This window comes from Chiloscyllium punctatum, chromosome 20 (genome assembly GCF_047496795.1).
Source record: "Chiloscyllium punctatum isolate Juve2018m chromosome 20, sChiPun1.3, whole genome shotgun sequence".
NCBI lineage: Eukaryota > Metazoa > Chordata > Chondrichthyes > Orectolobiformes > Hemiscylliidae > Chiloscyllium > Chiloscyllium punctatum.
The window spans coordinates 25,818,055-25,832,129 of NC_092758.1; the positions used below are offsets into that span (position 1 = coordinate 25,818,055).

At 40.8% G+C, this 14,075-nt stretch overlaps 1 protein-coding gene across 5 annotated transcripts in view; it reads right to left on the reverse strand.

The window, feature by feature from the left end:
• sgcd (sarcoglycan, delta (dystrophin-associated glycoprotein)) overlaps positions 1 to 14,075 on the reverse strand; it is a 557,633-nt gene that overhangs the window by 193,986 nt on the left and 349,572 nt on the right. The window contains exon 3 of one of the 5 annotated variants that reach the window (XM_072590522.1): positions 12,582 to 12,699. The exons of 2 other annotated variants lie outside the window; for them this stretch is intronic. Coding sequence is in view for 1 of the 3 variants with exons in the window: in XM_072590519.1 (XP_072446620.1) it covers positions 8,975 to 8,977 (3 nt within the window). In the remaining 2 variants the exon portion in view is untranslated. Of the gene's footprint in view, positions 1 to 3,356; positions 3,480 to 8,974; positions 9,082 to 12,581; positions 12,700 to 14,075 lie in introns of those variants that run through there. 2 more of the 5 variants (XM_072590519.1, XM_072590520.1) reach the window with 2 other exon arrangements.

Sequence of the window (14,075 nt, forward strand, 5' to 3'; positions counted from 1 at the left end):
TTCCAGATCCCACAAAAGGTGGATATGTCCCTCCACAGAGACCTGGCTGTCAAGCAGAAGGTCAGTCACTCTTCAGTATGAACCACACCACTGAGAATGATGGTGTTGCATTCTGCCCAGAAGATGAAGTGGCCATGGAGTCCTGGACTCCAGGTAAGTGCAGGGGCCTTCCAGGAACCAATCAAGCAGGTGCTGGCAAGCAGCAGAAAAGGGAATGGGTCAGTTTTAAGGGCAAAGGTGTGTCTTCTTAAAGTGGTGTCCATTGCCACTGTTCTATTTCCCTCCAGTAGACAAAGGTTGCCTGAGCAGAAAAGACTCTATCTCCACCACCCAAGGTTGTTTGGAGTCTACTGACATGCCATGTGTACCTACTCTGCAACTGGTAAGTCATTGACTGGCTCTGTAAGGACTTCAACTGGACTCCAGCAGGAAAGGCCAGCCTCGCACTTTTGCCCTGTATTTAACATACGTAACAGGTCCTCCATCCTATATCATCTTACCCCATTACACAGCACCCCTCCCTATTTCCCAACATGTTCTTGAGGGTGCATTAAATTCCACTGGTAATTTTTTTTTATTGGCATGAAAGATGTTAATTAACTGTTAATTATAATGATGGTCTCAAATGGGAACAAATTATAGTGCTCAGTCTCATTTTTTGCATGTGGTCAGTTATCTGTAGCCACTTTTTGCAATGACATACATTTATTTTTTCTTGTGATTTTCCTTTTCATCTTTTTTTTCTCTCTCTCTTTGAATTCTCTTTCTGTATCTGATTTGATCTTGATTTCACACAGCCTAACCTAACCTCCTCAGTCTTTCATTTATTTCTATTTCAATTCTTAAGTCTTATTGGTTTGGAAGATATACTGTTGGTACCAATACTCATGGGGAACCCAGACACTTTGTTGCGATTGTTACACTTTCAACAGCTCATAGTTTTAATATGTTACAGTGCAAAACAAATCAGTTTATGACTACACATAAAAGAAATTAATATAACTGAGTTATTTTACACCTCATGATCAGTATGCCATAACCTTTAAGAAACATGCTCATGATATTAGCAATATATTACAGTATTTGACCTGAGGGTATAAATATTTCATATTCCATACTACCTCAGGACATTTGAAGCATGTCACTCTACCGGAAGTAACTACAGGTGCTGGAATCCAAAATAGACAGGCAGGAAGCTAGAAGAAAACAGCAAGCCAGGCAGCATCAGGAGGTGGAGAAGTCAACATTTCAGGTGTAACCCTTCTTCACGACATGAAGGGTTACACCCGAAAGGTTGACTTTTGCACCTCCTGATGTTGCCTGGCTCCCTATTTCCTCTGTTGTAACTGACAGCTTAATGTTGGCTCAGACACTTATCTGCCAGGGAACTGTAATGTTTGTACCCAATATCTGGTAGTAATAATTGATTTTTTGATTTTTGAACACCACAGTATCCATGTTGAATTCCTTAAGTTTTGGAAAGTAATGTAATGTGTGCATTGCTGCAACAGGCAAAACACCCTGGTGGAGGCAAACTCAGGGGATTTTCCAGTCCACGATGCCGACTCCTGTGGCTACCATAGGTTGCATGTGTGGTGAAGTCTTTCCATATTGTGCACCCTGCCATCCCCCACCAAATAATTAAAAGACATCCCTAATCTAAGAGGAAAATAGTCCAAAGATGTGCAGACAAGGTGGATTGGCTATGCTAAACTGTCCATAGTAGGAGGTAAAAACAATGACTGCAGATGCTGGAAACCAGATTCTGGATTAGCGGTGCTGGAAGAGCACAGCAGTTCAGGCAGCATCCAAGTAGCTTCGAAATCGACGTTTCGGGCAAAAGCCCTTCACTGCCTGAACTGCTGTGCTCTTCCAGCACCGCTAATCCAGAATAAAGTGTCCATAGTGTCTGGGGATGTGCAGGCTAGATGGATTAGCCATGGAAAATGCAGGGTTATAGGGATGGTGTGGGTCTGGGTGGGGTGTTCTTCAGAGGCTCATTATAGATTTGATGGGCCAAATGCCTGCTTCCATTTGTAGGTATTCTATGATTCCATGAAAATATCACAAATAAAGAAGCTACCACTGGAAGGAAGAGAAACAACAAATTCTGGAATAAAAGCTTGTCTCTCTTAGACTCAGTATTTCCTCTCACTGATATTAAGACATCTATAGGTTGAAATATTCGGGAAACATAATATGTCTTTCAGAATCTCAGTGAGCTATATCTCTATTTGTTAGAGTGTAAATTTCTAATGAAAGCTAAGTTTGATAAAAACATGGAAAGAAATCATAAGCTGACCTGAACATGCAAATCTCAGATGGATAAATTACATTTAATATATAGAAGCAAATTAATTACTTTAGTTGAATTAGTTGAATACTGTAAACAGAAAAATTCAACAAGTATTATAATTAATGCCCAGAGAGGATACATTTGTCTTCTGTGTACGAGTCTTTGAATCTGGGGTTGGCAGAAGCCCTCCCCATGGAAGAAATGCAGATATATTAAACATAATTTTAACCTCATTTTAACTTCATGAAACAATGTAGGTAAATGTCACAGAACTGGTCATACTAAACCAGGCTAAAACAAATAACAGAGCTAAATAACATTTCGCCAGTGTGAAGATGTTAGGGTAAGTTGATAATATTGTGTGTACATTGTTAAGAGTTTCAACTTATGCTGTAATGATAACCATGATAACCAATAAGCTGTGAGTTAAGGCATTCAGATACAAAATATGAAAAGGCTATACAAGTCATGCAAGTAGTCAGGAGAATGACATTTTTTTAATGCTCATTGTAACTGGGCATATTTATGCATAGATTTTTATATGCAACATTTATATCATGGATTGTGGGTGGAGGTTGTTTATTCTCACAGAGAAATCATCTTACACAATATAATGAAAAGCAGAACAGTGCCTTCCTTTACGTCTCACTCCAGAGACTCAGAAAAAATTAAAACCAGGCACAGCGACAAGCTGCCCCAAAGCAAGTTGAATTTTCTCCCCTTCAAAACAAACTGGCACCTCCTGAAGGGCCTCCGTAAAAGCTGAAAATTGTTAAGCAGTCATCTAAATTTAGAATAACACGATGGCAACAAGAAGTTCTGAAGTTATTTTCTGTATCGACGCTTTAATTCGTTGATTCTTCCTGACAGCTGTTGCTTCTCAACCATATACTGTCCACTATTTTAACTTGATTATAAAGTCACTAATTGGAAGCAGATCAAATCTTTTAAGTTTTTGTAACAGGAGCAAAACAGCACACAAGCAGGAATAAAGGCAATCCGACAAAAGGATTCACAAGTAGTAGGACATATAAAGTAAGAGTATTTGTTTGTAGCTTACCTTTCTGTCTTTTAATCTGACAAGAGACAGCCTGGGTGTGTCAGGAATATCTAACAGTGAAGTGTTTAACCAACATCAGCATGTGGGCTGGGCTGGGCTGGACTGGGCTGGGCTAGGCTTAGTGGACTGACAGGCAGACTCAAGATTTTCCAACAGTACATCCCGTGCCAAGTGTAACCGCAGGCCTGAAGAATTTTCAGAATCCTGGGTCTAGTATAAGCAACTGCTGACTGAGAAATCATTCCATGACTAAATTCTGCTCAGGCCTGACAGTGTTATTTACATCGCTTACCGGTCACCTTCCAAGAGGACAGCAAATGAAGGCACCCAGAGCTGATTAAAACTCTCTTTTAGTCCACATAGAATTATTCTTTTTTTAAAAACTGAACTTGGTAATAGAATCATTCATATCACTCCAGCTCTCCTTCCAAGATTGCTTGAAATAATGCAAGTCTACATACTCTCATAGGAAACAAGCTGAGTAAGTCACTTCAAACATTATTAAACCGTTAACAGTATTTTATAGGAAATGATTTGCCCATGATCCTATTTTGTAAATGATTTGAATTATTATTTCAGGAATATTATCACTTCTGTGCATCCCTTTGGTGCCTATTGCTCTGTCATCCATTTACTTCTGCTTCTATTAAGTTCTTCTAATACCTGAGTTATATTATTGTGATCAACAATGATGCAAAGGAACTCTGTGGACTACATTTCAGAAGTTTGCAGGAGAAATATTTTCTCTAGCATAAAAATCCATGAGAAGAATTTCATGGAAAAGACTCCCCCCACCCCAAACATAAGGTGAATGTCAGAGAATACCAGGATCATTTGGGTTTATAATCAAGTCAGAAAATTATGGAAGTATTCAACAAGTCTGTGGATGGAGTGAAAGATTTGCCTGCAGGCTTTGGTACTTTGATTTGGGGTCTGACAAAGCCCACATTCCATATTTGCTGCAAACAAAACCAACAGAGTGATTTTCCTGAAGCAGCCTCTGAATTGATGATCTTGAAAGATGCAACATATTCGGAGCCTGAGCTGATCAACCAATCTAGTAGCTATAGAGCATCAGCAATCCCACAAGGAGAAGCGAGTGCTGTTGAGGTTGGTCCATGGCTGTGGGAGGTCACTTCAGCATGAAATGTCCTTGCTGGCTTCAACAACAAACAAATATGCATGACGTAGATTGGCAGATGATTTGGGCTAAAGGGAATGGCCCTCCGTTCAGCTTGTTTGCAGTCTTACTCGAATGCAGTTACCTTTCTTTGGCATGTCCAGCACCGATGCTCTCCCAGTCTGTCTCAGGGCATCTTCAATGAGCTGGCACCCTCCACACTTAACCCTGTTGCTGACAAGCTAACAAAGAGGTGGAAACCTTGCCTCTAATTGCAGCCCTTAAGTTAATTGGCTGTCCATATCCATGGAGCATATAAGCAATCCATCGCCCAACCAACCCCATGAAAGAATCCCAATGATATGAATGCGTTGGGAAACCACTACAACACTATTTTCCAGCCTCATGCAACCTCCAAGCCCATCACAATGGAGTCAGGAAATTTCAGCCTAGTGTTTGAGATCTATGATCACTTGAATGCTCAGACCGGATATGTCAATTTCTCAGTCCATCAATGCTGCCTCAGTATTTTCTTTATTTCCTGTTTTTCTTTTCAGATTTCTGAGCATGTGAGTGAGAGCATGGAATCAGCGATGTTTCCACACACCTCTGCAGTAATGTTTCATTATATCATTCAGCTAGGGAGCACATTACCATTCAAGGCTGGGATGTATACAATGGAATGTTGACATCTCCACTCCCTCTCATGGCACAAAGTGCTGTCTCTTTGAGCTTTAAGTCTATCCTACAGGATGCACAAGCATTTCAGAGTAATTCAGTCCTCTGCGTGAACTCGAAGCGTTGGAGGCGAACTGATAATGAATGTATGAAAAGGATTCTTCCCAACCTGCTGTCCTATCACTGTCCAGCTACTATATACTGAATAATGCCTTAAAAGCTACCTAACATCAGCATCATGTGAGGTTGCTGCCTTGTCTCATTCATTGCTGTTTTCTTCTGAACAATGAGGAGTGTAAGGTGTAGATACTTCAACGTGGGATCAGCCAAAGATACCACACATGCAATAATATGGGTTAAAAAAGCATTTATTCTGCAACAGAAAAGTTGAAGAAGTGCAGAAGTAAACAGGTCCACACATACATTGAACTGACCAAGGACTGCTTGCCAACCAACAAAAAAGTAACCCTATGAAAGGAAGTCCAAACCTAGCTGTTTCATCCTTGCACTCAATAGTGCATAGCTCCATTATACTTACTTCGATATCCCTCCTGGAAAATGTCCAGATCTTCAACCTCCGCTTCAGGCAAATACTCTTCATCCTCCCTTTTCTCTCTATTCAAGATGTTCCTTCTTCATTGACTCCAGTTCTGAAGGGTACAGTATACCACAGTGATGAAGCACATTGATCCTAGGCAATTCTGCAAGATCCTACTAGAGTTGTCCAGGCATCAAAATCTGATTTTAAGGAGGCCTGTGATCTGTTCAGCAATGGCTCTGGTAGAAGTCATGAGCAGAATCTTATATCTCTGCCCAGCATTGGTCTGAGGTTTCATGAAGGTCTCACTAATAATAGTTGGAAGGGGTACCCCAATTTCCTAGTAACTGTCCTTGTCTGACCTGAGGAACTTGGAAGGAGGCAGGGTCATTTGAGTTCTCCAGTATGTACCCATCATTACAGCTCCAAGGACATTTTGCCAATATCTGGCAGCAACAGTCATAACTGAGCTGGAAATTGATAAACGTTGACAACAGGATAATCTCAAAGATAGATGGATACAGTCTAGAATGCTGAACCCTGGGCGCAATCAACAATATTGAAGAATCCCACTGCTCGAGCTGCTTGACACTCCTGGCTATGGGAGAAGGATACAAACTGAGTTTAATCTAAATAAAATGGTGTCATTGACATAGAGTCATATAGGTACACAGCAGGAAAACAGACCCTTCAGTCCAACTGAACCATTCTTCTCAGACATCCTAAATGAATCCAGCCCAGCATTTGGCCCATATCCCTCTAAACTCTTCCTATTCATCGAACCATCCAGATGCCTTTTAAATGTTGTAATTGTACCAGCCTCTAGCACATCCTCTGGCAGCTCATTTCATACACTCTCTGCATGAAAATGTTACCCCTTATGTCCCTTTTTAAACCTTTCCCATCTCACCCTAAACATATGCCCTCGAGTTCTGGGCTCACCTACTCCAGGAAAAAAAAACCTTGGCCATTCACCCTATCTATGTATCTCATGATTTTATAAACCTCTATAAAGTCACCCTTCAGCCTCCGATGCTCCAGGAAAACAAACCTAGTCTATTGAGCTTCTCCCTATAGCTCAAACCCTCCAACCACAGCAACACTTTATAAATCTTTTCTGCACCCTCTGAAATTTCACAACATACTTTCTATCGAAGGGAGTCCAGAATTGCATGTAGTATTCCAAAAGTAGCCTGACCAATGTCCTTTACAGCTGCAACATGACCTCCAACTCGTATACTCAACGCTCTGACCAATAAAAGCAAGCATAGCAAACACCTTCTTCACTACCCTGTCTACCTGCGATTCTACTTTCAAGGAACTATGAACCTGCACTCCAAGGTGTCTTTGCTCAGCAACAGTCCCCAGGACCTTACCATTAAGTGTGTAAGTCCTGCCCTGATTTGCCTTTCCAAAGTGCAGCACTTCACATTTATATAAATTATCTCCAACCACATGCCACAAATTAGTTGTGTGCTAAATTATTTCTCCACTTGTAAGTAAGAGTGCAGCTCCTACAGCATGCAAGGAGACATATACTATTTAGGATAAAGTAGCCCACTTGATCAGTTTTCCACCCACCATCTTAAATATTCACTCTCTCCATCACTAGTGCACAATGCTAATAGTGTGTACTCTACAAAGAATGCAATAACTCTACTGCAATAACTCACTCAGGTTTCTTCAACCGCACTTTGCAAACCCACCTTTTCTGTCCCTGAGAGAGATAACGCTAAAATACAAATGTGTTCACCATCACCTTCAAATTACCCAACAATTTAGACATCACCATAACTGTCAAGCAAAACACAATTCTTTCATGGTCACTGAGTTATATCCAACCATTTTCCCAGTTCCCCAGAGGTAACAAAAGAGGCAAGAACAGTATTGAAGTTCCAAACCAATAGATCAATTTGGCTCCCTAATATGTTCCCACCTCTGGCCAATCCTGCCAGAGAAGTGGACAATGGGGCAGAAACTCTCATCTGACAAGGGGTAGCCAATTAGGTCCTTTAATTTGGGGCATATTATTAGCATTACATGATAGACAAACCCTGCCCCCACACTCCCCCACTGAATCTGAAACTGTTCAGTTACTTGGAAAAGGCTCTTGGTGCATTGTGTCACTCATCCTAAATTGGAATCATTAGAATGCGATGGCCACAGTCACAGATGATCTGACAGCTGGACAAATCCAACCCAGCCAATTACCAGCACATCAGTCTACTCTCGATCAACAGTAAGGTGATGGAAGGTGTCATTAATAGTGCTATCAAGCACGGACCTGCTCAGTGATGCCCAATTTGGGTTCCTCCAGGACCACTCAACTCCTGACATCATCACAGCTTTGTTTCAAATATTGATAAAAGAGCTGAATTCCAGAGGTGGGGGTGACAACCCCTGACATCAACCAAGTGTTGAATCAAGTTGACCTAGAAAAACTGGAATAAATGTGTATCGGCAGTAACTCTCCACTGGCACATAGGAACATGACTGTGGTTGTTGAAGGTCAGTCATCTCAGTTCCAGGACATCTCTACAGAAGTTTCCTAGACCGAACCATCTTGAACTGTTTCTTAATGACCTTCCTTGAACCATTACATCAAAAATAAAGATGTTCTCCAATGATTGCACAATGTCAAGCACCATTCATGACTCCTCAAATACTGAAGGAGTCCATATTCAAATGCAACAAGATCTGGACAATATCCAGGTTTGGGCTGACAAGTGGCAAGTAACATGGACACCACACAAATGCCAGGATAAGGCCATCATCAAGAAGAGACACTGCTCCTTGACATTTAATGGTATTACCATCACTGGATCCCCCACTAACAACATTCTGGGGGTGACCATTGACCAGAATTTCAACTGAATTCACCACATAAACACAGTGGCTACAAGAGCAGGTTAGAGGCTAGGAATACCACAGCAAGGAACTCCACCTCCTCACTCTCCAAAGCCTGTCCACCATCTACAAAGTCCAATTAGGAGTGTGATGGAATACTCGCTATTTGCTTGGATGGGTGCAGCTCCAACAACACACAAGAAACTTGACACCATCCAGGACAAAGCATCCTGCTTGACTGGCACAACATCCACAAGCATCCACTCCCTCCATCAGTAGCAGCAATGTGTACCATCTTCAGATGTACTGCAGAAATTTACCAAAACATCATTGGATAGCATTTTCGAAACTCATTATAATGTCTATCTAGAAAGATAAAGGTAGCAGATACATGGGAACACCACAACCTGCAAGTTCCCTCTCCAAGCCACTCACCATCTGACTTGGAAATATATCACTGCTACTTCATTGTCGCAAACTCCTGGAATTCCCTCCCAAATGGCTATGTTGGTCACCCATAGCAGGTGGACTGCAGCGGTTGAAGAAGGTAGCTCACCACCAACTTCTCAATGTCACCTAGGGATGAACAATAAATGTTAGCCAGCCAGCAATGCCCACATCCCATGAAAGAATTTTTAAAAAGCTGTGGCTATGCACAATGTTCGATTTTGGACATTGCTGCAGAGATAGCCTCTGTTTTGAAGTGGTCACTCCCAATCTTCGGCTTGCCTTAGTAACTTCCACCTGGTTGAGCGTCACTTTGGACTCCCAGTTCCCTGATCTGCTTCCCACTGTCAGTAATTGGACCAGATTCTTGGAGGTGGCTTCTTCATTGTCAGCCTCTGAGAAGATCAAGACTAGTGTCCTGCCTCAAACTTTTCCAGGTTCCCAACCTAAAAATTGAGGACAATGTTGGGATTGCAACCCATTGGGAAAAATTTAATTCGTGGTTTCTAAAGAAACATAGCCATCAAAAGGAGTTAAATGTATACTTTGTTACAGGCCAAGCGAACATCTCATTGTCAACTCACAGTGAAATGACTGCATACTTGACTTTTGTTCTCTCAAGTTTTACTTGCCTAACATTTGCACAATTTATTCCAGATGTTTCTTTCTTCACTGTACTGTGTAAAATAGTTTTGACAGTAACGTATGGTAATAGAGCTGAAGAAAAAACACTGCAATGTATTGAAAGAAAATTAGTGAGAGTGGGGGCCAAATCTTCCCGTAGTAAATTTCTCCTAAAATATTTTATACAGATTTTTTTCGCAATTTTACAGCAGGCTCATCGCAGCCATTCTGTCTGCTGTTCCTATTTGCATTTCTGTGTTTTTTTTTCAGGTTTGAAAGGCCAGCCCAGCAATGATCTCATTGCCTGACTTGTGAAGAATGCCACCAGGAAATGTAATATTGCTTTTAAATTGTCTGGTGATCAACCCTTGCACTGTGGTTTATTTCTGTTTTGACTGTGTGTGTTTTGGGGAAACAGAGGTCAGTTGCTATACTCTGCATGGAAGCTTCCCCAGCACTACCTCTGCCGGTTGGAAGAACTTTCTTCATTATGGGCTACTGAACCTTGAAGGTTCAATTTCAAACAGTCTTTTTTTTTAACAAATTCATTGTGCTTTTTTTAAAACCACTGTTGACTGTAAATGTTGCCTGGCAACACAATGCAGAAGTGTTCCAGTGTATTATTCGGGAGAAATGCTATGGAGCTTTATGAGTTGCTTTTCCTGTACAAGCTTCTTTTAAATAAAATGAAGCAGCTGCCTAATGATTCAAAGCAGGAACAAACTACACATCAGAGTGGGCTTAAGGTCTGTCGCCAGGGAGAGTCCTTAATATCCTAAGGGGAGAAAAATCAAATCCCCATCCAAATTCTGATCTGACTTTCCAGCGGGTAGATTTACTAGTCTGGGCATTGAGTGAGGAGGTAAAGTTTTTTTTTTATCCAGTGGCTTCCTTATCTCTATCTTGACACAGTCCTACATGTCATTGTCCTTGTAAAAAGCTACACTGAATTCTGAAGGCCAATGTCTGACATGAAGCACCTTCTCTAGAGTACTTGAGGAATCTGCTTGCTAATGTAGCTTTCTTATTAGTTCACTTGCATCGTAAAAACAATCTTTCAAATGAGGCTTTTCAGCTCTTGAGAGTGGTTTGATACTCCGTAGAAATTGGCACAAGCCTTTTCTCACTGGATCATGACGTCTACTGTCATCAGCTGGGATTATAACAATATGTGATGTGAGAGATCAGGAGTACAGTGACTGATCTGATAAGATGCTCAATTCTGACATTTCCCACAGAATGTTTGTTCATGTATCTCAGATGGAAAACATGGTTGAAGAAGCCTAATGGCCTTGTTAGAAGTCAGAAGGCAGCATCAAAAAAAGACAGCAATTACAATATCGCCACCAAGTCCAGCGGGAACAGCGACCTCCTATGGCTGACACACAGTTTCCCAGAAGGAGAAGCAGAGGGTGAAAAGCCTCAAAAGAGATAATGGAGAATGCCCAGACCCTACGTCCATTGGCATACCTGTCAATATCTACAGGTCTCAGTTAGCCAGAGCAGGTGGAGGTTAAGGATGTCCTGAATAATTATTGCCAAGGAGCAGGGTATGCATTCCAAGGAATCTGACTGTCAAGGTTACATTAATCCAGAAATGTTATGTTAGTGGCACATTACAAGGTCCAACTGGGGACCTGTATAACATTTCCCAATCTTCGGGAAATCAATGCATCCAAGATGGGACACTATATAGCTTTGGCTATATAGGGTTAAGGAGTATATTGGCTATATAAAGAGTTAAGGAGAATCCAAAGAGTTTCTACAAATACATCAAGGACAAAATAGTAACTAAGGAGAGAATAGAGGCCCTTAAAGATCAGCAAGACTGCCTATGTGTGGAACTGCAGGAGATGGGTGAGATACTAAATGATTATTTTGCATTAGTGCTTGCTACAAAGAAGGATAGGGAAGCTAGAAAACTTCGGGAAATCAATAGTGATATCTTGAAAAGTGTCCAAATTACAGAAGAAGAGGTGCCGGATGTTTTCAAACGCATTAAGATTAGATTAGATTAGACTCCCTACAGTGTGGAAACAGGCCCTTCGGCCCAACCAGTCCACACCGACCCTCCGAAGAATAACCCACCCAGACCGCTGACTAATGCACCTAACTCTATGGGCAATTTAGCATGACTAATTCGCCTGACCTGCACATCTTTGGACTGTGGGAGGAAACCAGAGGAAACCCATGCAGACATGAGGAGAATGTGCAAACTCCACACAGTCAGTCACCCGAGGCTGGAATCAAACCAGGGACCCTGGTGCTGTGAGGCAGCAGTGCTAAACATTGAGCCACTGTGTCGCCTACAGAGATCCTCAGGACTGGATCAGGTGTACCCTAGAACTTAGTGGGAAGCTAGGAAAGTGATTGCTGAGCTCCTTGCTGAGATATTTGCATCATCAATAGCCATGGGTGAGATGCCATAAGACTGAAGATTGGCTAATGTGGTGCTATTATTTAAGGAAAATAGTAAGGAAAACCCAGGAAACTATAGACCGGTGAGCCTGACATTAGTGATGGGCAAGTTGTTGGAAGGGATTCCAAGGGACAGGATTTACACAATTTGGAAAGGCAAAGACTGATTAGCGAAAGTCAACATGGCTTATTTGTGTGTGGTAAAATGTGCCTGACTAGCTTGAATTTTTTGTAGGAGTGACATACGGGATTGATTGTGGCAGGAAGTTCTTGTTGCAATTGTACAGCGTCCTGATGGACCCCACCTGGAAAATTGTGTAGTTTTGGTGTCCTTATCTGAGAGAGGATGTCCTGACTATGGACGCAGTGCATTAAAGGTTTATCAGACTGATCCCTGGAATGGCAGGACTGATATATGAAGAGAAACTGGATGGGGCCCTACATAACATTTGTTATCTGAGGCTAGACAAATAAAACTCTAGCTGCTGCATCTCTATAATGCCTACTAGAACACAGTTTGACATTCATCCCTGATCTGGAAAATGGGCTCCACCTTATATTTTCAGGTTCCTATTCCAGGCAACTCCATTCATTTTCTTCTACTTATGAAGTTCAAGTTGAGATTCTATTGCCTTAATGAGTCCAATCTTGTGACGAGCTGCGCCCCTTCCCTGCCATTGCAAGAGAAAAAACAATCAGGAATCCTTAATGTTTACACATCACCTGAGTACATAGATCAGAATTATTTTTCATACTTAACAGTAATACTGATATTTATATATAAATATCACAATAAATAATGTTGGGTATAAGTGGTTGCAACTGAAATTATATCACCTCAGGGCTCAGATGTTAATAAAACTCTCGCCAGTGATCATGTTTTTATACACTTTTTTCTTTGTGGTTACATGATACAGAGTAAACATTACAAGAAAGTAATGAGAATGCTTTCTGAACAGAATATCAAATTTAGAAACAAAGTATCAATTTAGCAGCAATCTAAATATAAATATTCAATGGCATTTCAGACAGCATCAGGTCATACATGAACGATTGGACCTCCCTCGACGATAAAAATCATCTTTAAAGAGTTTATTGATAATTCTTTACAGAGACAAGCTTTCTATCTCCCCAGTGGCCATGTAGGTCTGTTTATTTACTTATCCTGGAATGATTTCCTGTGTGGAAACACATCTTACACTATGAAGGCGTCTCCTCTTAACACAAAAAAATACTGGGACTTTGAAATGTTGACTAATGAAATGTGTGTGGTTAGGCCACCCAAGATGTTGACCAAGAATTGCAAATGGGAATATTTTCAATGCTTTCAGATAGACAATAAGATTATAGAACTAACTCTATACAACAACTACACATTTCACCTTTACATGGAGCTCAGGAAATCAAAGAAGCTGAGGTTTGGGTTTACAGGTAGGAATGCAAATGATGCCCACTCTATTGTAAACCATCCATGAAGGTAGATCAAGTCTATAAATTTCCTTACCTCAGCTTAATTTAATTATTTTTGGCTCATCTAACAGTGGTAAGAGAATATCACTTCCTGGTTAATGTATAATGTTTGTATTTAAATGTAAGTGAGTCTTAGACATTGACTCAAAGCTCACTTGTGCTAATTTAAAGAAATGGTACAAAAGTGGTACTTGGGTATTATGAGGTGCATGTTTCTTATATTTATCTCTTTAAATCATGAAAGGTAACCAAAGGTTCTATCCTCAATCTCTTAGCCATCGGAATTATAAACATGGTGACAAAAGATGATTGTCTAATTGAGAAGATTGGAAAAAAATGAAGATAATTTTTCAGATAGGAACTAAAATCCTAATGGTCACTGTGGAAAATGGCAGGGCAAAATCCAGATTATGTGCAAGCAATGCTAAAACAAAACATTCTGGATCTTAAGAGGCTATAATCCCTATCTATGAATCTGAGGATGATATCTGAGTTGCCTATTTAATATGATGGTCAAACTTTCATAGAAAATACTATAATCTGCTCAATGTCTTTCTCCATATGTGACATTACTTCT